The sequence below is a fragment of the Cricetulus griseus genome, chromosome 6, assembly GCF_003668045.3.
Source record: "Cricetulus griseus strain 17A/GY chromosome 6, alternate assembly CriGri-PICRH-1.0, whole genome shotgun sequence".
NCBI lineage: Eukaryota > Metazoa > Chordata > Mammalia > Rodentia > Cricetidae > Cricetulus > Cricetulus griseus.
The window spans coordinates 153,399,397-153,424,715 of record NC_048599.1 but is presented as its reverse complement, the minus strand read 5'-3'; the positions used below and the strand labels follow the sequence as shown (position 1 = coordinate 153,424,715).

General features: G+C 55.1%; 2 protein-coding genes across 4 annotated transcripts; both read left to right on the top strand.

Annotated features, from left to right (window-relative positions):
* Positions 1-354: 354 nt before the first annotated feature.
* Positions 355-18,352, top strand: Pold1 (DNA polymerase delta 1, catalytic subunit). 3 transcript variants are annotated; one of them, XM_035446590.1, is made up of 27 exons: positions 355-484; positions 7,306-7,493; positions 7,779-7,892; positions 8,410-8,556; positions 8,635-8,760; positions 8,834-9,002; positions 9,085-9,166; positions 9,245-9,374; positions 9,612-9,778; positions 10,006-10,110; positions 11,087-11,227; positions 11,394-11,504; positions 12,014-12,205; positions 12,297-12,385; positions 12,554-12,670; positions 12,917-13,030; positions 13,274-13,421; positions 15,096-15,191; positions 15,295-15,432; positions 15,924-16,099; positions 16,354-16,506; positions 16,583-16,685; positions 17,081-17,213; positions 17,293-17,406; positions 17,672-17,724; positions 17,797-17,894; positions 18,203-18,308. In XM_035446590.1, the coding sequence occupies exons 2-27, from the start codon at positions 7,307-7,309 to the stop codon at positions 18,306-18,308; spliced, it is 3,309 nt and encodes a 1,102-aa protein (XP_035302481.1). In that variant the 5' UTR covers positions 355-484; position 7,306. The 3 variants fall into 3 exon arrangements, with proteins under 3 accessions (XP_035302481.1, XP_027276593.1, XP_027276592.1); XM_027420792.1 differs by having other exon boundaries at positions 7,306-7,496; XM_027420791.1 differs by lacking the exon at positions 355-484 and having other exon boundaries at positions 7,307-7,496; positions 18,203-18,352.
* Positions 18,353-21,042: 2,690 nt separating this feature from the next.
* Spib (Spi-B transcription factor) lies at positions 21,043-23,561 on the top strand. Its single transcript, XM_035447107.1, has 4 exons — positions 21,043-21,139; positions 21,389-21,618; positions 21,971-22,121; positions 22,924-23,561. Exons 1-4 carry the CDS (start codon positions 21,043-21,045, stop codon positions 23,220-23,222), a joined length of 777 nt encoding a protein of 258 aa, XP_035302998.1. The 3' UTR covers positions 23,223-23,561.
* The last annotated feature ends 1,758 nt before the right edge of the window (positions 23,562-25,319 follow it).

Below are 25,319 nucleotides of genomic sequence, written 5' to 3'. Positions count from 1 at the left end.
TGGAAGGGAAGGGGAGAGGAGCTTTATGGGGAAGGTGATGAGAGGGCCCTTCCTGGCTAGGGGCAGGCTTCCAAAGTTGGGGACTGAGCATCTGGCCATGAATGTCATAAACAAGAAAGGAAGGGACTTGTAGGGCAACAGAAGTAAGTTATAGGCGACCCTGCGGCCTGCGGGAGGTGGTAGGCAGTCAGGTAGCTTCCCGCATGCCCGCAGGGGGCGCTCGGGAATCACCAACTGCGTCTTGTTGCTGGGGGCGTGTCCTCCGGCCATAGCGTCATGAAGGGCGGGACTGCAGTCCAAGTTGGGTGGAGGGGCGGGGCCCTTTGCGAGAGGGCGTGGAATCGGCTGGGGGAGCCGTGAGGTTTGCCCGCCCTAGCCGGTCAGGGGCGGGGCCCAGCTGGCGCGCCGCAGCTCTGGGCCTGCGCGCAAAGGGGTTAGGGGTCACGGCGGCGTAGTTTGTGGCGGGAAAAGCAGTTTGATGCGGGTGAGTAAGGAAAAGGGGCAATGGGACGCTCGGTGGGGTCAGCGGAGGGCTCAACAGGAGGGTTCGTTGAGTATCTGCAGCGGCGGGCAGGATAGGGCAGGGCTGGCGGCTCAAGTGACGGATCCCTGGAGCGAGGAGCCGGGGCGCGTGGGACTGTCCCAGTGTGGGCTCCTCGGCGTGCGTGCAAGCCTGGCCTAGAGGTGCGGGTGCTGCGGGCCACCCGAGCGAGCAAGGCGACAGTATCTGGAAGTCCAATAAGTGGGAATGGGCGGGGCGTGGTAGCCGCCTCCTTTTATCCCCGCCCGAGGGGGGGGGGCAGAGACAGGAGGATCTCTGAGTTCGAGGACAGCCTTATCTACAGAGTGAGTTCTAGGACAGCCAGGGCTACACAGAGAAACCCTATCGCGAAAAAAAGGAGTGGGAGAAACAGCAACGTTTCGGAGCTGGGATGCTTCCTTATATTTAGTGTGTGTGCGCGTGCGCCATGGTGCACACGTGGAGATCCGAGGACAGCTGTGGAGTTGCTCTCTCATTCCACCGTATGAGATCCCCATGATCAGACTCAGGCTGTCAGGCATGGTCAGCAAGCACCATTTTCCACTCCGCTGGCTCGTCGGGTCCCATGCGATGCTTTATGTAATAAAGTAAAAATCAGCCAATTGATATTGGGTGGGGGCAGCTTGCTTACCCAGCCTGGTGTTTTGTGGGGGGAGGTGAGACAGTACCAGAGCAGCACTGGAGGGTCCCAGAGGAGGAACCAAGTATGAAGCTGGCAGTGTGTGAGGTGTCCTGGGGGAAATGAGCGGTTACTGTGTTAGTGTGCCACACCACGGGGGGCGTGAGTGGGAGCCCCGGCACACCTGCACTGCAGGCTGATGGAGCTTCAGAAAGCATCGAGTGGGTGGGGTTTGCAGCTGTATCCTGAGGGGGAAGGGCAAAGTTGTGCCTCCTAGTGGTTGTCAGGGGGGCATCCCTGTCCAGAATAAGGAAGACTGGGATGACAGAAGCCATTAATGGGAGTGGGAGATTCTTCTTCTTTTTTTTTAGATTTCTTTATTTATTGTGTTCACAATGTTCTGTCTGTATGCCAGAAAAGGGCACCAGATCTCATTATAGATGGTTGTGAGCCACCACGTGGATGGTGCTGGTAACTAGCCTCTGAGCCATCTCTACAGCTTGGGAGCGCCAGCCCTCCAGGGGAAGTCCAGCAGTACTTGGATCTGGCAGCCCTGGGAGAGGTGACTTGAAACATTAAAGAAACAATTGTTCAGCTCTGAGACAGGAGGATGGCAATTTCTGAGGCTGCTACTTAGACCTCATTTCAAAGTGAATAAAAAGAGGGCTGGGGTTCAGTGGTGCAGCCTAGAGTTCCCCAGTAGGGGGGGTGTGACCCAGTGGTAGAGCCCTGCTGAATTACATTTCCCAGGCCAGGTATGTTCTATAGTGGGGCCTGGCTTTGAATTTGCCGTTAAGTCTACAGCTTGGATTATGGGTACCACCAGACCCAGTGTCAGGGAGGTATGTAGTGAGTGAGTCGTGGGCAAAACTGTTCATTATGTCAGCTTCCCACTCCGCCACTTCCCCTTCTCCTTCCGGGAAGTGTGTCTGCACTTACCTGGCCTGATGAGAGAGGCACACGTGTTTTCGGTGCAGTGCAGAGCCATGCCCCCTTGTTTGGAGTCAGTAGTCCTCAGTAGTGCCCAGTGGCTTTGTTTGAACTGTTTGCAAGTTGTAGCTGGTGTGGTATTTCACCGCCAGCACTCCAGCCAGAGACTCCTAAGAGCAGCATCCACTTGTATCAGGCCTGATATGTCAGCTCAGCATGGGGCCTGCCTGCTTTTCCTGGAATCCAGGGGCTAAGCTTGAATTGATCCTCCTGCCTCAACTTCTCAGGTGGCTGTGAGATAACCATTTCCTTAGATGTCCTTGTCTTTTGTAAAATATAAAGAAACGAAAGTGGAAGCACACCATCTCACCTTGATTCACCTGCTAGAAACAAAGCCTCTTTGACAGCTTTCCTATCATATGGCTTCCTCATTCCTTTATACTGCTGCATAGTACTCCATTGAATGGTACTAACAGGCTCTATTGAAACTGCCCCCCTGGGGAGGATATTTAGGTGGTTTCCAGCCCTTAGAGATTTTAAACAATGGTACCGGAAATAACCTTGTAAAAGCAGGTTCTTCATATGCCCCAACCTGTTGGGGTCAGCTCTCACATATGGAATTGCTTGCAGCCTTTAATGCCTGTGGATTTTTTTGTTTTTTGATCGAGGTGTGATTTATGCAACTGTGTTTGAGGGAGCCAAACATCTTCCAGAACATTCCTTAATATGTCCTAAGATCCCATCAGTCTCCTCACTCTGGAAGCTGGCAGTCTTGTTTATTTTGCCCAAGAACTTCTGTTTGTTTTTTTTTTTGTTTTTCAAGACAGGGTTTTTCCTGGCTGTTTGGAACTCACTTTGTAGACCAGGCTGGCCTCGAACTCACTGAGATCCACCTGTCTCTGCCTCCCAAGTGCTGGAACTAAAGGCATGGGCCACTCCCACTGTCTGGCAGCACACAAGAACTTTTTTTTTTTTTTTTTTTTTTAGGACAGGGTTTCTCTGTATTGCTTTGGAGGCTGTCCTGGAACTTGCTCTGTAGGCCAGGCTGGCCTCGAACTCACAGAGATCCCACCTGCCTCTGCCTCCCGAGTGCTGGGATTAAAGGTGTGCACCACCACCACCTGACTGCTCAGGAACTTTTTAAGGTTGATTTATACTTTGAGTGTTTGCTTGTGTGTACATGTGTGCACAATGTGCATGCAGGCAGTGCCTGCAGAGGCCCTGGCTGCCTACCCTCTGGAGCTACATTACTGATGTCTGTGAGCTGGCTGCTGGGAACTGAACCCAGGTTCTCTGATCCATTGCTGAGCCATCGCTCACCAGCTCCCAAGAATTTTCTTTTAAGGTTTATTTTATTTTTAGTTTGCATGTGTGCAGTTCCCCCTGAGGCCAGAAGAGGGTGGCAGAGCTTTGGTGTTGGTATTAAAGTTATACACAGGTGCTGGGAACAGAACAAGTTTTTTATTGTATTACAATCACCCTCCCCTCCCTTGTCCCACCAGGACTCCCTTCTACTTTAATACTCTTTTTGCCCACAAAACAAATCTTGAGGGTTTTTTTTTTTTTTTTTTTTTTTTTTTTTGGTTTTTCGAGACAGGGTTTCTCTGTGTAGCTTTGGAGCCTATCCTGGCACTCACTCTGGAGACCAGGCTGGCCTTGAACTCACAGAGATCCGCCTGCCTCTGCCTCCCGAGTGCTGGGATTAAAGGTGTGCGCCACCAACGCCCGGCTTGAGTTTTCTTACTTACAAAAACTCTTAAACTCTTTTCTTTGTGGATGTGCCTTCAGCATGTTCATAGTGACTTCCTGTCTCTCCGTAAGGAAAGCTTGCTGATCTTGTCACAGACATAGCACACCTGGGACCCTTACAGGTCCTGCTAACGTGTTTTTGTTTTGTTCAGTCTCCAGAGCTTTAGGTCTCTTGCTGGGTAATAGTGGTGCCCGCCTTTAATCCCAGCATTTAGGAGGCAGAGGCAGCAGATCTCCAAGTTTGGGGCTATCCTGGTCTATAGAGCGAGTTCTAAGCCAAGTCTACACAGAGAAACCCTGACTTTAACAAAACAAAAACCCTTCAGGTAGGCCTGGAAACTCACTCCTTGAAGTTGGCCTGGGTGCATGCCACATGCCAATTTTGTTGCTTTTCCAACCTTCTTGGAGTACAGAGCCCCAATCCTATCTATCACTAGGAATTAGGGAGAAGCCTCATTTTGTTATAGGCTGTGTTGTAGGAGAGCCTACAATGCTATGCAAGTCTACCATGCTGAGCGCCTCTATGTACCACCACCACCACCCTTTGCCACCCTTTGTGTCTTGGTTTTCTGAGGCAAGTCTGCCTCTTTCATGAGGCTATTTACAGGAGCTTGGGTGGCTGCCCCACTAACAGTCATTTTTATGGTCAAATGTTCTAACACACTACAAACTAAATAAATGCTTAGTATGATGCATGATGAGGGGCTGTGGGGAATACTGTCTTTGCTTTCTGTAGTTGAGCCAAGAGCAAAGACTACACTAAAAATGTTGACTCTGCACATTGGTGGTGGTGTTGCAGCGGGCAAAGTGGGCAGCTTTTGTGTTTGCGGTGAAGGCCGCTACTGCCAGAAACACTGGGTCCGTCCCGTTTAATTCTGAGTTGTCCTTGGGGTGTTAACCGTTAACAAGTTTTTCACAATCCCCAAATTCACTTGAGGTTGTAGCCCACAGTGAAGAGCTTGCTATAGTGTTCTGTGTGTTCTGCACTGTTGTGGAAGTTGTAGTGTGGACTTTCCTTTTGCACTGAGGTGATGTTGAGTGTGGTGAAACAAACAGCTCAACTCTGGTAAGTATATTTAGTATGTTGTATAACATCATCCCTGTCTAGTTCTAGAACACTCCATTACCCCAAAAGGAAATCCTATTCCCATCAAGCGTCCCCAGCCCCTCATTGGGGAGCTTCTAGGCAGGTGTTCTACCACTGAGCCACACCCCCAGCACTCTTTGTTTTTTGTTGTGTGCGTGTGTTTGGTTTGTTGGTCTGCTTGCTTGTTTTTGCAACAAGGTCTGACTATGTAGCCCCTGATTTGCTTGGAACTCACTATGTTGACCTGGTTGGTCTTGAATTCACAGGGATTTGCTTGCTTCTGCATCCCAAATGTTGCCCCCTTTGCTTTTCATTTTGATGTACAGTCATACTAAGTTGCCCAGACTGGCCTTGAACTTGGTACCCTCTTTCCTTAGTGTCCTAAGTTGCTTGTGGTGACTCTATATTACCAGGCCCAGCAGAGCCTCCTAAACTAGAAAAAGAAAGACCCAAGCTGATCACCTATTGCTATCCAAAGGTCCTGAGCAGCCTGGGACAGCAGCCTGCTGTCTGGATGGGGCCTGGTCACATACTTTGCAGACCACCCTAAGTAGTGGAGTCTTCTGTCTGGATGTGGGGTGATCTTTAGGCAGGTTTGCTTGAACCTGGGGCAGCTGCCTGGGCTCTCTGCTGGGTATGAATCAACTCCTTGTTCCCACAATCCCCTTGTTCTCAGCCTGCCTACTCAAAAGCACATATATGAAGTGTGTGTATGTATGTGTGTGTTTAGTCTTTCCTTTATAATAGTTTCCAGAGGGCTGTCAACACTGCACTGGCACTTCCCTGCACACTCTGGCATTCATGTGGGGTACTCTCTGCCTCCCCTGCCCCCAAGCCCTCGAGTACCTGACTTTGGATACTTTTTACTGAATCACAGCAGTTACCCACTTCGACCCATGTGACCTAGATCCAGTCCCATTCAGTCTGCAACAGGCTTATCTGCAGATTCTGTGGGTGGTCGTCAGGGTTTCAGCCCTTGATGGCAGGTGAGGTGGCATAGAGCCAGAGTAGAGTATTACCTAGTGACCTGCTTTGGCCAGCCAGGCCTACCACCTTCAAATAACTGTGCTGGCTGGGGACACTTCTAGACAGCTGAGAGGAGATGTACACAGCCCCCTCTCTGCTGTGTACTTCATTTGTTATACATGCTCCTGGATTAGAGGACATGGTGGGGACAGCTGATTTGATTCATTCTTTGATCCTTGCTCCTGAGTGTTTTATGTATCCAGGTCTTGCTTCCAGGTGACAGTGGTGTTAGCTTTCTCATTGCCTCCTCAGAGACCTGAGAGAAGCAGCAGGTTTGGTTTGGCTTAGAGCTTCAGTTTGTGTTGCTGGGCCTAGATGGTTCTGAGCCCATGCTGAGAGCATGCTGGGAGCACAACTGCTCACTTTGGGACAGAAGCAAGGGGTTGGGGAGGGCTGGGAACTAGCTGTCCCTTAAAAGGTGAGTCCCCAGAGACTTCCTTCCGCTAGGGTCTCCAGCCTTCCTAGTCAGGCTTCTATTTATGAGTGCAGAGACTGGGGAGATGGCTGAGTGGATGAAGTTCCTGCTGTGCAAGTGTGAGGATCTGAATTTGTCCCCAGCATGCAGGGGAGAAACGAGGAGTGGTGACATGTCTGTGATCCCAGCACTGGGGAGGCAGAGACAGGCAGCTCTCTGGGGCTTGGTGGCAGCCAGCCTAGGCTACTTGTAAGTTCCAAGTCAGAGAGAGACTCTGTTTCAGAAAACAAGGTGGGCAGTGCCTGAAGGATGACATTCAGGCTTGATCTCTGGCATCCACACACGCCTACATATGAACATGAATTATGAATCCATTCATGGATTCATCCAGTGATGAGAGATTCATTTGTGTGGCTGCTCATCTCCCCATAGTGTCACCAGCTGGGGTCCAAGCTTTTAATAGACGAGTGTCTTGGAATAACGTGTACACAAACTGTAACTGAGGAATGAAATGCCATGGCTTCCATTCAGAAGTCCAGCAATCGATTAGGGTTAATCATAGTGTGCCCCACACCATGTGGGAAAGTGGAGCTGGCAGGGACCTGGCAAAGCCGGGGCGGGCGAGTGCCATATTTGACCATTTTGGAATCTGGAGAAGGGTCAGGGGGGTCTGTGAGCATGAGGTCCCTGCAGATTGCACCACCTTTGGGTTTGCTCATGGTGGGTGCCAGGGTAGTTGAGGGCATGGGATAGGAGACTGTGGAAAGTGAAGGGGGTGTGAGGACTGGTGTGGGGAGGGGTGAGTAGAGATGGTTGAAGTAGCTGCTGGTGAAGGATGGGGAAGCCACACGTGAAAAGGCTTGGAGCCATGTTGGGTGCACAGCAGGGGTGGGAAATAAGCTCTGCTTAGATCACATTGAACCTCAACTTGCCCACAGGATGGATTTTAAGCGGCGACAAGGACCAGGCCCTGGGGTGCCCCCAAAACGGGCTCGTGGGGGTCTCTGGGATGAGGACGAGCCATCGCAATTTGAGGAGAACTTGGCGTTGCTGGAGGAGATAGAGGCTGAGAATCGGCTGCAGGAGGCAGAGGAGGAGCTGCAGCTGCCCCCACAGGGCCCTGCAGGTGGTAAGCTCCCACCTCTCAGCCCAGCCCACCTGGATGTAGAGATACTGAGAGATGGCTGGCAGTTATTTTTCAGTGGGGTCTGGCTGTTGCCCAGGGTGATTTCAAACTATACTTGAATGTTATCCCATCTTATTCTCTCCAATGTCTAGACTGCCTTTCCTGCTTGAGCGATTTTAGCCCTAGTCCCCCAGTCTGTCCCACCGCCTGCACCCAGCAGAGTGAGCAGAGTGTGGTTGCCTCTCTGTGGAAGACCCACCCATAAAGTCTCTTGTCTCTATCCAGGGCAGTTTTCCACTGCAGACATTGACCCACGCTGGAAGCGGCCCGCCCTGTGTGCCCTGGATCCCAACACGGAGCCCCTCATCTTCCAGCAGCTAGAGATTGACCACTATGTTGGTGAGTTGGCAGGGAAGGCAGGGGCTGTACCAGTACTCTGGTGGCTGCACATAGTCTCTACTGCACTGGCTGGACTGACTCCCAGGAGGGAGGCACAACAAGGCAGGTGGGATATGGTTTGCCTCCTTCATGTTCAGTGTGGGAGCCTGGGTTCAGTAGGTAAAGCCGCTCGAACCAATTCCCAAAGATGTCTTCTGGTTTCCACACATGTGCTGTGACCCATGCATCTCCTCCGTACTCATAAACAAAGATTATTAGAATATTACTCTGTGGGGTTAGGACACAGGCAGCTCAGTGGTAGAGCTGCTGCCTAGAGTTCCCCGGTGAGGGGCTGTGGTGTGGCTCAGTAGAGGGCCTGGCTCTGTCTCCAGTGCCACAGGGGAAAGCTGTCTTTCACTGTAATGCATGCTCTGCCTCTGAGTGGAGAAGGGCATCAGGAAGGCTTTGAAGGTTGAGGTCCCAAGGCTTCAGTGATGGGCCTCAGGACCTGAGACGCATTCTGTGACCACTCCCCCAGGCTCAGCTGTGCCACTGCCAGGAGGACCCCCAACGTCCTGTAATTCAGTGCCCATACTACGGGCCTTTGGGGTGACTGATGAGGGCTTCTCCGTCTGCTGCCATATCCATGGCTTTGCACCCTACTTCTACACCCCTGCACCTCCCGGTGAGTGTCCCTGACCTGTGGGGCTTGTTCCTGGATCCCAGGATGTCTCTTGCTCTTCTGACTGGCCTTCCACACCAGGTTTTGGGGCCGAGCACCTGAGTGACCTGCAGCGAGAGCTGAGCACAGCCATCAGCCGGGACCAGCGTGGTGGGAAGGAGCTGTCGGGGCCAGCAGTGCTGGCCATAGAGCTGTGCTCCCGTGAGAGTGAGTGTGGGTGTCTTGGGGACCAGTGGGGTGGTGGGGAGCCCAGGTAGGTGCCAACCTCCTTTCTCTGCAGGCATGTTTGGGTACCATGGTCACGGCCCCTCTCCATTTCTCCGCATCACCCTGGCGCTACCCCGCCTTGTGGCACCAGCCCGCCGCCTCCTGGAACAGGGTATCCGTGTGCCAGGCCTGGGTACCCCAAGCTTCGCACCCTATGAGGCCAACGTGGACTTTGAGATCCGGTGCTGTCCTGTCTTCCCTTTACCCCATTCCTACTGCACCCCATCCAGGTGGCCATTGCCAGCTGACCCACCACTCTTCCAGGTTCATGGTGGATGCTGACATCGTGGGCTGCAACTGGTTGGAGCTCCCAGCTGGGAAGTATGTTTGGAGGACAGAGAAGAAGGTAAGGGACTTCCTGGGGCAGGAGCAGGGAACGTGGGCTCACTGCCAATATTGTTGTCCACCATGTGCCTTCCCTCAGGCTACACAGTGCCAGCTGGAGGTGGATGTGTTGTGGTCAGATGTCATCAGTCACCCACCAGAAGGGCAGTGGCAGCGTATTGCGCCCCTTCGTGTACTTAGCTTTGACATCGAGTGTGCTGGCCGCAAAGGTCTGTTCCCAGAGCCTGGGCTCCTCCCCTCTCTCTGGACATTAGTGATGCTCCAGGCCCCTGTGGAGGGACAAGTGGGCGGGAAGAATGTTCCCTACAGGGAGAGTGCCAAGTGCAAATGCACTCGGGAAGGTGTCTCCCCCCCCCCCCCCCGTATGGCTGAAAGGGGAGCTGGGGAGGCAGTGAGCAGATGGGGGGCAGAGGAGGACTGAGGCCCTGTGCACCTCCTCTCTGCAGGCATCTTCCCTGAGCCGGAGCGTGACCCTGTGATCCAGATCTGTTCTCTGGGGCTGCGGTGGGGAGAACCAGAGCCGTTCTTGCGCCTGGCACTCACACTGAGGCCCTGTGCACCCATCCTTGGTGCCAAAGTGCAGAGCTATGAGCGGGAAGAAGACCTGCTCCAGGTGGCTCCCCCCCTCAGACACCGCTGCCCTCTGTCCCCATCCACGCCAGTGACCTTTCTGTACAGTCACACCGTGTCCTTGGGATTGGGGCCTGTACGCTTTTGGCCAAATATTTTCCTGAGTTCTGTGATGTTTTTACAAATGCCAAGGTTGTCTTGAACATTGTGGAAATGAGGGTATCTGAGGCAGTAGACAACCTGGTTGACGCTCTGTGCTCCCTCCCACAGGCCTGGGCCAACTTCATCCTTGCCATGGATCCTGATGTGATAACTGGCTATAATATTCAGAACTTTGACCTCCCATACCTCATCTCGCGCGCGCAAACCCTGAAGGTAAGGAAGCTGGGAGCCTTCTCCTGGGCTACCCTTGTGCTGCATGTCTCAGAGGCACCCTGAGCTGGCTGGCTGCTCTCGAGTCCCACTTGTAGCTTACCTCACTCTATCTGGAAGCAGAGTATGTTGACAGGAGACTCAGAATCCAGCCCTCTGCATCCTGGTCATCATCACTGCCATTGTGGCCAGGCCTTGCTTTAGAATTCACTGGCGAGACATGAGGGGGAGTGGAGGCTTGGAAGAAGGAAATGGGTGTTTGTTTTGGTGGGTGGCAAAGGCTGGGTGCTGTTGAAAGGACATGTGGGCTTTGTTCGTGCCAGCCACTGTTACCAGCTGCACACGAGAGGCAGCGGAGGTGTGGGATGCTGGTGTTTTGTGAGCTCCAGGGCAGGCCCTCCTGAGCCTGGCTCCAAGTGGAGACTCCCTGGCGCTCATCTGTTTGGGCCTTACCACAGTTTGGTCTGATCCTTCTTCAAGGGCCAGTTCTGTTGCAAGTGGGTCGTGGGTGATATACAAGGCATCTTCTGGGGGTTCATTTCAGCCCCAAATACGATATGCTGTACCATTTTCCTGCTCTCTGCATCTGTAGCAGTTTGGTAGTGAATAGGCAAAGCAGACCTTCCTACCCAGCTGCATGGAGACACTAGCCCTCATGTCCTGGGTGACTCTCGCTCAGCTCCACCTCCCCTGACTCCCTCTCTCTGCCAGTCTGTATTCCAACTTCTGAAGGCACCCCTGCTGGTTTTCAGAACCTTCCCACCGGGGCTTCCTTCTGCTCCCTCCCCAGGCACAGTCCTTGTGTCTACCTGTCACCAGTCTCTCAGTCTTCCCAGGGCTATAGCTCTCAACCTTGTCCCTGGTCTCCTTTATCCCTCTCAAGCAGTCTCTGCCCTCAGTGGCCCCAAGAATGCCATGGCTAGTCCCTGTCCATGTGGCCTAGTTCAGAGCTGACTGGCTGTCCCCTGGCCCTCTCCAGGTGGACCGCTTCCCTTTCCTGGGCCGTGTGACTGGTCTCCGCTCCAACATCCGAGACTCCTCCTTCCAGTCGAGGCAGGTGGGCCGGCGGGACAGTAAGGTGGTCAGCATGGTGGGTCGAGTTCAGATGGACATGCTGCAGGTATGCGGGGGACCCACCCACCTGACACTCTGCCTCAAGAGGCTCCACCCTGCCGCACCTCCCCGAGTGCCACAGCCTCCAGGTCCCCTCCTACACCTTTGAGGCTGTGCCTTGTGCCCCTGAGGTCCTTGCCCCGTCCCAACCTGCCCCGTCCCAACCTGCCCAGGTGCTGCTGCGGGAGCACAAGCTGCGCTCCTACACCCTGAATGCTGTCAGCTTCCACTTCCTGGGTGAGCAGAAGGAGGACGTGCAGCACAGCATCATCACCGACCTGCAGGTGCTACCATCCACCAAGACCTCCCAACCCCGCCTGCCCCCCCCGCCTGCCTCCCCCCTGCCCCCCGCCTGCCTCCCCTGCCCCCCCTGCCCCCGGCCTCCCCCCTGCCCCCGCCTGCCTCCCCCTGCCCCCCGCCTGCCTCCCCCTGCCCCCGCCTGCCTCCCCCCTGCCCCCCCCGCCTGCCCCCCTGCCCCGCCTGCCCCCCTGCCCCCCGCCTGCCCCCCCCTGCCTCCCCCCTGCCTCCCCCTGCCCCGCCCCTGCCCTCCCCCTGCCCCCGCCTGCCCCCCGCCTGCCTGCCTGCCTCCCCCCTGCCCCCCGCCTGCCTCCCCCTGCCCCCCCGCCTCCTCCCCTGCCCCCCGCCTCCCTGCCTGCTCCCCCTGCCCCCCGCCTGCCTCCCCCCTGCCTCCCCCCTGCCTCCCCCTGCCTCCCCCCCCCCGCCTGCCTCTCCCCCTGCCCCCCCGCCTGCCTCCCCCCTGCCCGAGCCCCTGACCTCACATGCCTGTCCTCAGAACGGGAATGAGCAGACACGCCGCCGCCTGGCCGTGTACTGCCTGAAGGACGCCTTCCTGCCACTTCGGCTGCTTGAGCGCCTTATGGTGCTGGTGAACAATGTAGAAATGGCGCGTGTCACGGGTGTGCCCCTTGGATACCTGCTCAGCCGGGGCCAACAGGTCAAGGTCGTGTCTCAGCTGCTGCGCCAGGTGGGTGGCTGAACCTCGTTGGCCACATCCACCATACATACATGCACACACCCTTCCTGGTACCTGGACACTCACCCCACCCCTTCTCCAGGCCATGCGCCAGGGGCTCCTGATGCCTGTGGTGAAGACTGAGGGCGGTGAGGACTACACGGGAGCCACTGTCATTGAGCCCCTTAAAGGGTGAGGACCCTGCTGGGCACGGTGGGGCACATGTGTCATCTCAGCACTCAGGGGGAGTTCAAGGCCTGCCTGACCTACTTAAGATCCTGTATCTAAAAAAAAAAAATTTAAAGGTAAGGGCCAAGGGTAGGGGCAGGATGGGGGTTTACTTCTCCAACCCTTCTTTAGGTACTATGACGTCCCCATTGCCACCCTGGATTTCTCCTCTCTGTACCCATCCATCATGATGGCCCATAATCTGTGCTACACCACACTGCTACGGCCCGGGGCTGCCCAGAAGTTGGGGTATGCTGCCTTCATCCAGGATGTTCCCCAAACCATCCTAAGCCCTGTTTTACATTTTGATAGATCAGGCCAAGAAGTGATGGTCCAGGGAAAGGAGACATGGGAGTTACGGACTTGACAGGCTGTGTGTGTGTGGGGGGGCTAATGGAGAGGCTGACCTGAGGGAGGCTGAAGCAGGGCCTGGGCGAAGCTGGGGAGAGCCAGGGAGGCCCAAAGCCCAGTCTCTTGTACCTCTGCCTTCCCCAGCCTTAAACCAGATGAGTTCATCAAGACACCCACTGGAGATGAGTTTGTGAAGTCATCTGTGCGGAAGGGCCTCCTGCCCCAGATCCTGGAGAATCTGCTGAGTGCCCGGAAGAGGTGGGCTCTGGAGCCCTGCCCTGCTTAGTGCTTAGATTCCCCTGTCGTGACCTAGTCCAGGTCTTCTATCTGTAGCTGTGTCTACATTAAATGAGGCTCCTTTCCGGACAGCACCCCTTTGCCTTCTGGGCCTACATTCTGAGCACACTCAGCTATGTTTGGCACCCTGACCAGTGTCTGTGCCTAGGTGCCTCCCTGAGACCCATGGTCCCCTTGAACAGCTTCCATCCTGCCTCCACCTAGGGCCAAGGCTGAGCTGGCTCAGGAGACAGACCCCTTGCGGCGGCAGGTCTTGGATGGACGGCAGCTAGCACTGAAAGTGAGTGCCAACTCTGTGTATGGCTTCACTGGTGCCCAGGTGGGCAAGCTGCCATGTTTGGAGATCTCTCAGGTAAGCCTTTGGGATGCTAATGAGTGGCTGGGTTACTGCTGGCCTGCATTTCGAGGTCAGTTCTGTCAGAGGGTGTCCTGGTATGGCAGGCATCCCAACTATCAGGCCAGCCTCTGCACTCTGACATACAGGGTCGTCGGGGACCAGAGTCCCTCTCCTTGGTACTCCTTGCTCATGGTGTAGCGGGACAGACTCTGGCCTCAGGTAGTGCTTACAGCACAAGTGGCTTCTAGGGCTCTGCCAATGGGTCACATGAGGTGGGCGCTCAGGATGCTGGGTCACTGGTGGGACACTCCAATTCCAGCAGCTACTCCTCTGTTCGCCTCTTCCACCTTCCTGTGAAGGGAAGCGGGGCAGGGCAGTGGGGGGGGGGGACGACACAGCCAGGATGGATTTGCTGGCACCTGTTAGCAAGCTCCAGGGTCCTCTGTCCCAAGTGTGAAGATCTTGGCCAGTACCAGCTGGGACAGGAATAGGAAAGGACTGTGCCCATTTTCATGTCTACCAATGTGGCAACCCAGGGTTCAGACAGAAACCGATTAACAGTGAGAGAGTGTGAGGTAACCCTGCTGTAGGCCTGAGGTGCTGCTGCTCAGTTAGCTCACAGACCCAGTGCTTGGTTCTCTCAGTAGTGAGGAATAACACCTGGAGCATTACCTAGAGAATGTCCAGAGCAAGGTAGCAGGTAACAGGATGGGTTATGAGGGCATGGAGGCTGTGACTGACAAGCTACTTTTTACTTCTTCTCCAGTTCCCCTGATCCCAGGTTCAAACCAAGCTTGTGTGGCCCCAGGTCCCTGTTAACTCCCCTTGTGAGCATAGATCTCTGGAGTTACTCAAGGGCTCAGGGAAGCTTATTGCCTGGAAGGATGCCCAGGCCTCAGCCAGACCTGCCTCTGCCAGAGTTGCCTCCTGTCTGCTTGCCACTCTCACTCCTGTGTGCCCACTCCTAGCATCCCTAGGGATGGGGTGGGGGTTGGGACCTTAGACCAAAGGAGCCCCTGATAATCCCGTCTGTCTCTTGTGGCCTCTTATGGTGGGATAATAGGCTACTGAGTCATTCCAGAATAAAATAAGAAAAAAAAGAGTATGGAGCAGGTGGACAAAAGACAAGTCAGGTAGGCCGGGTGTTGATGGCGCATGCCTTTAATCCCAGCACTTGGAAGGCAGAGGCAGGCGGATCTCTGTGAGTTCGAGGCCAGCCTGGTCTCCAGAGCAAGTGCCAGAGAGGCTCCAAAGCTACACAGAGAAACCCTGTCTCGGAAAAAAAAAAAAAAAGACAAGTCAGGTCTGGATTTCTCAGCTGTCCCTATGACCTCACGAGACCCAGGCAGAGAGCATCCTGCCTATAACCCGCCAGTACCCAGCCAGAGCAGGATGTGGTAGTGTGGGCCTGTACTCCTGTCTACTCATGACTCTGAGGCAAGAGGCCTGTCTTGAAATAAAAAGAATGCTGAGGATATAGCTCAGTGGTAGAGCCCCTGCCTAAAAGTCCCCCAGTGAGGGAATGGCTGCGTGTCCTGAGAACGTGACACTTTGGAGCAGCAGTCACCTGTTTCATAGACGGAAGATGTATGTTCTGTGGTGCTTGGAAGTGGCAGAGGTGTTTCCTCAGGGTGGACCCACTGCACGAAGCTTTTGGGTCCTCACTCTTCCTGCTTCTGCCCCTCACAGAGTGTCACTGGGTTCGGGCGGCAGATGATTGAGAAAACCAAGCAACTAGTGGAGTCCAAGTACACCCTGGAAAATGGCTACAATGCCAATGCCAAGGTCAGGGTCTGGTCACACCTGCCTATTCTCCAGGTCCTTGGGCTACCTTCTGTGGCAGGTTCTGGGTTGAGAAGACACATTCCTTTCATACCTACCTTGGCAGGTGGTCTATGGTGACACTGACTCTGTGATGTGCCGATTTGGTGTCTCCTCTGTGGCTGAGGCAATGTCTCTGGGTCGAGAGGCTGCAAACTGGGTATCTAGTCACTTCCCATCACCCATCCGACTGGAGTTTGAGAAGGTGCGCGTGTCCCCTGAACCCAGCTGGGTGGAGACAGTAGGGGTCTTGGCAATTAATGATGGTCTCTTATTACTTGTGTGCCTGCAGAGGCTGACATTGCAGTAGTATGGGGGGCTTGCCATTCTCTGGGCCTGCTCCCCACTCCCATGGGTTTTGTGCATGGATCCTGCAATGCTCACACGTGCACCCCTAGCTGCTCCTGTCCTTGGGTCTGAGGCCACCTCAGCTCTGGACTCACTTGGTCCTGTCTCCTCCCATGGTTTTGAGACTTCACTGTGTCGTCTGTCTGGATTCCATGATTTAGGGGCCAGCTCTAGGTCTGTGGTGTGATGTCTGGTGGGGTTCGTAGGGTGCTGGAGGGTTCTCAGGTCTCCTTAGGGTTCATTTCACCAAGGTCAAGGGCCCCTTCCTTGCCTGTCCTGCTTCTGACAGGTCTCAGGATTGGGGGTGGGTGGCAGTACACAGGTTCACCACCCATGGGTCCCTTCCAGGTTTACTTCCCATACCTGCTCATCAGCAAGAAGCGCTATGCTGGCCTGCTCTTCTCCTCCCAGCCTGATACCCATGACAGAATGGACTGCAAGGGCCTGGAGGCTGTGCGCAGGGACAACTGTCCCCTGGTGGCCAACCTTGTTACATCCTCTCTGCGACGAATCCTTGTGGACCGGTGTGTGTGTTTGTCCCACCCAGACCAAGAAGCCCGCCTCCCTCAGACCCAGGGGCCCAATACCCTACCCTGGGGATAGGGGTGTCTTGGCTTGATGGTGGAGCAGTGGTGGATCAGGCTGGCGGATGTGATTGCCTCTGGCCTTTCCTGCCTCTGCACTCACCCCGACCCCAGTCTGAGCCCATAGTGCCGCATCTCCAGCAGCCCAGCAGCCCGGTCCTCAGTAGTCCCTGGTGACTCCCACGTCGTTGCAGGGATCCCGATGGGGCAGTGGCCCATGCAAAGGATGTGATCTCAGACCTGCTGTGTAACCGCATAGACATCTCCCAGCTGGTCATCACCAAGGAGCTGACCCGAGCAGCCGCAGACTATGCTGGCAAGCAGGCTCATGTGGAACTGGCTGAGAGGTAGGCACTCACAGCCTCCTGCAGCTGGGCCAGCCATTCAGCCCTCCCCAAACCTCACCCACCTCCCCATCTGCAGGATGAGGAAGCGTGACCCCGGCAGTGCGCCCAGCTTGGGTGACCGCGTCCCCTATGTGATCATCGGTGCTGCCAAAGGCGTGGCTGCCTACATGAAGTCGGAGGTCAGACCCACCTGGGCTGTGCCCCTCCCAGAATCTCACTTCTGCTTTCCTTTGGGCGGTCAAGCCCCTGGGCCTGACTGTGTGGTGCCTCCTTGTACAGAGTTGGCTGTTGTGCCATCTCCGCCCCTCCCTGCCCAGGGTGCTAGCACCTCTATTTGCTTTTATCATCTCAAGCCACCCAAGAACAGTGACCCAAATCTCAACCTTGTAACTTCTGCCCCTGCACCCCCTCCATGGCCCCTCCTTCTCACATGGGGAAACTGACTCCTAGTGACTTGAGAACCCCCACCCAGGCCAGAATCGTGCCCCCAGGTGCACCCCTTTATCACAGCCTGCTGGTGGTGTCCATACTCCGAGCCCCTCTGCAGCCATTGGTAACCCCAGCCTGCCCACAGGACCCCCTGTTTGTGCTGGAACACAGCCTGCCCATCGACACTCAATACTACCTGGAGCAGCAGCTGGCCAAGCCACTGCTGCGCATTTTTGAGCCCATTCTGGGTGAGGGCCGTGCAGAGTCTGTGCTGCTCCGTAAGTAGAACCCGGAGGAGGGGGTGTGGGCGAGGAAGGGGCTGGGGCAGGGGCAAGGGCATCAACTCCTCTCCTGTAGGAGGAGACCACACACGCTGCAAAACCGTGCTCACCAGCAAGGTTGGTGGCCTCCTAGCCTTCACCAAGCGCCGCAACTGTTGCATTGGCTGCCGCTCAGTGATCAACCATCAGGGTGAGACCTAAGCCACAGCTCCTAGATTCACTAGTGGGGCTTTGCCACGGGCTCCATGCTGCCTGCACTCCAGTGGAGGGTCCTCGCCCGCTCCGGGGTTCCCCAGGGGAGTTTTCCCCACACAGTTGGGCCCTTGTTCTCCAGTCTCTGGGGACTTTCAGAAGCCGGGATGGGCAGCGGGTGGAGAAGAGCAGAGATGCAGGGATGTAGGTTAGGGCCTGGCTCTGTCCCAGTACCTCTGCGCTGACACCCACCCCTCTTCTAGGAGCTGTGTGTGAATTCTGTCAGCCCCGGGAGTCAGAGCTCTATCAGAAGGAGGTAAGTGAGGTTGAGGCTGGAGCAGGGGCCAGCCTGATCCCCACAGCCCTGCTCAATCCATTGTGCCCCCAGGTGTCACACCTGAATGCCTTGGAGGAACGCTTCTCGCGCCTCTGGACACAGTGCCAGCGTTGCCAGGGCAGCTTGCATGAGGACGTCATCTGCACCAGGTGCACCCTCCCCCACCTGCTACCAGACTCCTGATTCAGCCTAGAGACCTCACTGAAGAGTGGGCAGGGTCTGCCTGGGCTAGTTGCCCGCCCAGCCTCCCCCAGGGTGGGGCCGGGCTTTCCCCAGGGAACGGGCGGGCGGGGCGGGTTCCCACGACAGGTGACAGCTGATATACGGCTGGCTACCTCTCAGGGCATTGCTGTTATCGGCTTCCCTGTGCCCGCTAAGCAAACAGCCCCCTCCCCTGGGTGGGCAGCAGGAAGGGGCCAAAGTCCTGGGAACGGCCCTTGACCACCACCCTTCGCAGCCGCGACTGTCCCATCTTCTACATGCGCAAAAAAGTGCGCAAGGACCTGGAGGACCAGGAGCGGCTGCTGCAGCGTTTTGGACCTCCGGGCCCAGAGGCCTGGTGACTCGACGAGGGACACGGAATAAAGTTCAGACTTTTTGCTACTGACTGTGTGTTGTGGTCTCTGGGAATGGGTTGGGTTTCATGGCTTAGGCACTATGTAACCCTCAGGGGCCTCAGTGCCTCTGTTTGTGCCCACACAGGACTGGCATCTCTCAGTTTCCCTTTTGAAACCCTGAGTAGGACCCCACCGCACTGCTTTGCTCCTCCCCACGGGGCTGGTGGTCGCCCAGCTGGCACTGGGTGCTATCCTATTTCCTTCAGGCCTGGGGAAGCCCTTGGCACATAGGCTTCCACACCTCAGGGCTGCAAGGGGACCCTTCCCGACACTGGGGTCCTGGTGGTTGGTCTGTCTGGGCTTGCCCTCAGCTCTTGGGAGATCCCCTGTCCTCACACTGTCCCTGGACCTCACTGCCCCCATACCATCTTGTCCCTGTCACCATTGGCTCCCTCCTGTAGTATCCAGTTCCCAGAGCCTGTAGCCCCTCATCTTGCCTTTTCTCAGCACCTCTCCACCCCTCCGTGGTGGGGAACCCCAAATCCAAATGGCTCCTAGGCCCACCCTCCCTGCCACATGACCAGAGGGTTGTGCAATCCAGACCCCTCCCCGAGGGGATTTTTGAGGAGGGCCCCCGTGGCCCGCCCCTGGGGGGTGGGGGCTGGGCCAGAGTATATATAGGGGTAGTGGCAGAGCCAACCCAGCCTGCCCTGAGCCACCATGCTTGCTCTGGAAGCTGCACAGTAAGTGGGTAATCCCCAAACCTGTACTTGGGACCCCCCCCACCCCACTCAGCACCCTCTGTTTTCTGTGGCCCCCAAGGCAAGTGGTAAGGGGGTGGCCCCACTGTCTGCAGAGGACAGTTCTCCATCAGCTCTGTCTTCCTAGACAGGGTTCCAAAGATGGCATGTTCTGGAGACACTCGCTCCCATCCTGCCCAGGTCCTCCCAGGTGCGCCGTCTGTCATCTACACAGTATTGCATGCTCCATTTCTGGCGCTCTCTGCCCCTTGAGTTTTGTTTGCCTCTACTTCCTTCTGTACAACCCTTCCCTTTGGCTCCTGGCACTGCCCTAGCAGCCCGTACTCCAGCACAAGAGACCCAGTCCTTTGCTCACTCCCTCATTGTTTCTAGCCCTGCTCTTCAGTTCATTGTTGCTTCTGGTCTCAGCTAGATTTGCTAAGACACCTAAACCAAGCTCTCTGGCCACCCTGTCCTCAGCTGTCTGGGGACTTTCTCCCTCTTACTTTCCCTGTCTCCCCCCAGTGTCTGTGCATGCAAATCCCAGGGGTAGTGGGGGACATTTGCCTGGCACCCGCCCCCTACTTCCTGTCCCGATGGGGGTGTGGGGGGTGACTGTGGGAAGGCTGGGCACACACAAGGACAGCCAGCAAACTGCAGAGCTGTGGTGGGTGATCACAGCTGCCATCATCTCCCCTGTGGGCCCCACAACCACTTTGAGACTCAGGTGGCTGAGGGCAGCCCTGACATGCCCCTGTGTCTCTCCCCTGCCAGGCTGGATGGCCCACACTTGAGCTGTTTGGTGAGTCGGAGGTCCCCAGGGGGGTAGCGGGCCCCTTCGTGGTCCATGGGGACTAACCTTACTAAGATCACCTACTTCTCTCCTCAGTTTCCAGTCTCTGTCTGTCTCCCCAAACCCACCTCATCTGTCTGCTCTTTTTCTAAAACTTGAGGCTAATTCCTTGACCTTGTATACCTGTCTATTCCATGTTCTATGTGTACAGTTCCTTCTTTTGGGTTATGGATCTTACATCTTTTAACTATAGTACTTAGGACACCAACTATCTTCCCCAACATATTTGAACTCGCAACCAAATAATGGGACCTTTCCCGTGGTGGCAAGAAGCCCCCACTTCTTTGGATTTTGCTGGGCTTTTTGTTTGTTTGTTTGTATTGTTTTGTTTTAATTGAGACACTGCCTTTCAGTGTAGCCCTAGCTGGTTTCAAACCCATGGTCCTCCTGCCTCATTACCAGACCCAGATCTTGAAAAATTCCATCATTCTAGAACATTCCCTGGTATTCCCTCCTACTCAGTCTCACTCAATATTTTACAGTGATCCATTTGGAGTTTTTATTAAGTGATTCAGGTCTTTTGGGCACCTGACCTCTTTCCATCCACAGTTAGGTACCTGTCCTTTGCCTTTGTTGCACGGTCTGCCACCCACCAGTACACCACACAGCTTGTTTATCCTCCTTCTTGCTGAGAAGTTTGTGGTCTGGGGTCAGAGCAGAGCTGCTTCAGGCCGCTCTGTGCATACAGGTTTCTATCTTCCCTGCACAAACTGGAGGGTGTGTGTGAGAGAGTGTGTGTGTGTGTGTGTGTGTGTGTGTGTGTGTGTGTGTGCTGGAGTCAGTAGGGTAGCACTCATCCACTTCAGCTCTGGTCTCCACTGCTTCTACAATGTTGAGACGGATTGGTGTCCTAGATTAAAGAAGGTGATGTGTGCCTGTCACCCCAGTTCTCAAAGGATAAGCCTGAACAATTGCTCAAGTTCTGGGCCACCCTGGGCTATAGAGTGAGTTCCTGGGCACCAGCTGCATACCGGAAACTACTAGGGTTCCTTGAGGATCACAGCCACGGCAGATGCTAGCTTCTGGGTGTCCCTTATTCGTGGATTCAATCTCTGTCTCTATTTGTTTCTGTCCTTGTCTGTCCCTCCCTGCTCTCACCTGTCAGTCTTCCCAAAGGTTGGGGAGGAGAGGGTCTCCAAGGCCTGAGATGACTTTGTCCTCACTCCAGCAGTACCCAGAAGGTGTCTTCTATGACCTGGACAGTTGCAAGCCCTTCAGTTACCCAGATTCAGATGGGGGCCCTGGTGAGTGACCCCAGCTTCCTAGCACCTTGGGCTCAGTTCACAGTGGGGGAGATGAGGCCCATGGGAGCTCTCCCTCATAGCAGCCCCTCCCCAAGCCACCTCCCTACCTACCCCCTCCAGTCCATCTGTTCCCCCATGCAAATTCTGGGGTCAGAGATTTGCACAACTTACAAAGGCCCCTCTGTGTGGGACCTTGAGGGTGCGGGTCTTTTGTCCACCTTCAGCTGCTAACTCTGACCCTTCTCCCAGACTCCACATGGGGTTGGACGGAGGCCCCGCCTGCCCCCACCATCACACCCTATGAAGTCTTCGACCCCACTACGGCTGCCTTTGCCCACTCCCAGGCTGTACAGCTCTGTTATGGTCATGGTCTCAGCCCCTCTGCCTACAGCCCTGTGGGGACCCTCGACCCAGCCCCTAGCTTGGAGGCTCCAGGGCCTGGCCTCCAGGTGTACCCCTCCGAGGACTTCGTCAGCCAGGTGAGGGGCAGGGAAAGCTTGGAGGGAGACTTCTCACCACCTATTTCTTCTACAACTCTCTGAAATGAACTTATGGCTTGTTCCTGGGTAAGGGACACAAGAACACCTTTCTGAGGTAGTTCAGGTGTCCCCTGAGCTCCCTATTATATACTTCAGTTCAGAGGGCAGTTCCTGGATCCAGGCCATCTACTGGCTGTGTAGCTTTGGGCAACTGCCTTAACTTCTCTGTGTATTGAGATAACCAAGGCCAGTGTCCATACTGCACAGGAAGATGCAGACCCAAGTAGTGAGGGCTGCAGAGGTGGGGGGAGACTGAGGGAAGAGATGTGCAGGTGACCCTGGTCTCTCACAGACCCTGGGCCCCCTGGCTAATGCTCCGTACCCCAGCCCTGTGCTGTCAGAGGAGGAAGACATTCTGCTGGACAGCCCTGCCCTGGAGGTCTCGGACAGTGAGTCAGACGAGGCCCTCTTGGCTGGCTCCGAGGGGAGGGGATCCGAGGCAGGTATGTGGGGTGGAGAGTTGGTGGGGTTCCTGACTGTGGGTGGGAAAGGGGCTGAAGGAACCAGGGTTCTCTAAGCATTTACTAATACCTCCCGGGGAAGTTTCCAAATCCATGCTAATTGTTGGCTGTGTGACCTTGGCCAAGGGCATTATCCTCTCTGTGCCTGGGTTTCCATTGTGCACAAAAACACAGTAACAGCAAAAGGAAGCACAATACCTACCCACAGCCAGTCACCCTCTCCTGACCTCTGTGTGTGACAGCCTTTTTTTTTTTTTTTTTTTTTTTTTTTTTGGTTTTTCGAGATAGGGTTTCTCTGTGTAGCTTTGGAGCCTATCCTGGCACTCGCTCTGGAGATCAGGCTGGCCTCGAACTCACAGAGATCTCCCTGCCTCTGCCTCCCCAGTTTAATCTCTGCTGGGATTAAAGGCATGCGCCATCAACGCCCAGCCTGTGTGACAGCCTTTCAATCAAATTATTCTCTGTTGGACATCAGTTTCCCAAATATAAAACCCGTTATCTTATACTGCTTCACTCCCCAGTCCCTCACTGTGGGGATTCTAGGCAAGCGGCTCTATTACCGAGGCATACCCTAGCCCTTTTTTTAGAAGACAGTCTTAACTAAGTTGCCCAGTCTGGTCTTGAACTTGTGATCCCCTTTCTCAGTCTCTGGAGTAGTTAGAATAGGTTTGAGCCAACTAGGCCCGACTCAACTGTGAAAACTAAAGTGTGTCAGGGGGTTGTAGGTCTGGGGGGTCCCTTCAACAGACTTCCCCTCTTAACGTGGGTACCCAATACCCTGCAGGTGCACGCAAGAAGCTGCGCCTGTACCAGTTCCTGCTGGGGCTGCTGCTGCGCGGGGACATGCGCGAGTGCGTGTGGTGGGTGGAGCCGGGTGCCGGCGTCTTCCAGTTCTCCTCCAAGCACAAGGAGCTGCTGGCTCGCCGCTGGGGCCAGCAGAAGGGCAACCGCAAGCGTATGACGTACCAGAAGCTGGCGCGTGCGCTGCGAAACTACGCCAAGACGGGCGAAATCCGCAAGGTCAAACGCAAGCTCACCTACCAGTTTGACAGCGCGCTGCTGCCCGCCCCCCGGCGCGCCTGAGCCCCTCTCGGACCCCTTTCTGGCCCCCAGGCCCCAGCACGCATTGAGCCCCGTATGCGGGCAGTAGGCTGCCAGGGTCCTCAGCTCTCACCAGGGCCTCCTCAGCGTCCCCCGTGCCATGTATGGGATTCCCCAGGATGGTCGTGTTTGAGGGGGATGTCTCATGACCCACTGGTCCTTCTATATGCTCCTAGAAAGGCAGGTTTCTCTGTGGGGGCCCCTGGTGGTGGTTGCGGTTCTGTTCCCGGAAGGAATCCACATTGGTATTTCTTGCCAGCCCTGTGATCACACACGTCATCGCACCAGCAGGTGGCGCTGTCTACAGCCCCCCCAACCTGTGTGTGTGTGTGTGTGTTGTGTGTGTGTGTGTGTGTGTGTGTGTGGTGCGCGCGCGCGCGTGCAAGCGCTGGGTGGTGGGTGGGGGGTCCCTCTGCGCTGCCCTGAGGCCCTTGTCAGATCTGAGATCTAGTTATATCTTTATGTCTGGAGCCCTTTGAGAACTCTGTGCCATTTATGACTTTTCTTTGTGTCCATAACTTTGAGACAGTGTCTTACTGTGTAGCTCAGGCTGGCCCCCAACTTGTGACAATCCTCCTGCCTAGGCTTCCCAAGTGCTGGGATTACAGGGGAACACCGCCACAACAGACTTTTCCTTTTTGAGACAAAGTTTTACTCTGTAATCCAGGCTGTCCTCAAATTTGTGGCAATCCTCTTGCCTCAGCTATCCCTTGGACCCTCTGGGATCCATATTTGAGATGATTTGTTGGGTAGGGGTGGGATGTTCGGTGAAGGCTGGGCTCTCCTGGGGTCCTTTGATCATAGGGGATGTGTTGTCTAGCATCCCTAGGCTTTCAGCAGCCCTGAGTTCACATACTGACTCTGCTGTATGTTGTATTTGAGGATCATTCTAGCACCTGGCCAATTTGGGGTGTATGGCGGAGATGCAGGTGTGTCAAGGCTGGTACCGGCCTGTTATTTTTGAGGCTGGGTCTCATGTAGCTCAGGCTGGCCTTGAACTCACTACATAGCTAAGGATGACCTTGAGCTCCTGATTCAGCCAGAGTGCTCAAATTGCTGGCACCATCATAAAATTGTTTCTTTTCTTTTTCTTAAGTCAGGGTCTACCTGTGTGGCCCAGGCTGGCTTCAAACTCATAATAATCTTCCTGCCTCAGTGTCTGGAGTTCCACCACACCCGGCCTGCCCCATGCCATCATTAACCAGACTTGTAAAGCTGGTCACCCCCCACCCACAAGGCAGGCAAATTAAGTCCCTGCAGGTGTTTTCTTGAGGGGAAAACACTCTTTTACAGTAGTCTTTCAAACTAGGACGCTCTCCCGCCTTTCAAGTGCTGGGTACAGCTAGCTGCAGGCTAAGCCCGATCAAACTGTGAGGTTCTCACTGAGCCTCCATGGCAGAACCAGAACCGAAGGCTTTGAGCTTGAGAAAGAGGAGGAAGAGGGCCTCCTTGCAACCTGATAACCCTGTGACCCACCTGAACTCACCCTCAGGTGGTCAGGACGAGGAAGAAGGATCCTGAAGACCCAGATGTCTATGTGGCCAAGGCTAAGCTGGCACCAAATAAAATTCTTTCTTCAAAAGCCAACATCGTCACTCTACATGGATAATAAATAAAATACTAAATCAAGGTTACAGCTGTCCTGGGACCGTTTATCAGGCCCCGCCCCACCCTCCACTGGTCCTGAGACTGAGAGTAAAGGGGGGAGATGAGAGGATGAACGCCAAGGTACAATGGCGGTGGGCCAGCCTGGGTCTTGAATAGTGAAATCACTGAGCTTCCTGGCTCTCCTTTCTGTTCACCCTTCCATTCCAGGCTTCTGGCTTTTGTGCGTTAGTTGGGTTTTTCGTTTTTGTTTTTTTAAGATAGGATCGTTCTTACACTGTAGTTCAGGCTGGCTTCGAAGTCACGCCAACCTGGAATTCCGGTATACAGTGGTGTGCCACTCTATACTGGGTTACTGAGCAACTTGCCTGCTTCCTCAGGACTAGGTGGAAGTTGGCTGGGCAATAAAGGCGTCACAGCCTACTGGTTGGCTTAATGCCCCCAGAGGCGGGGAGGTTTCCGGCTGTCAGGGGA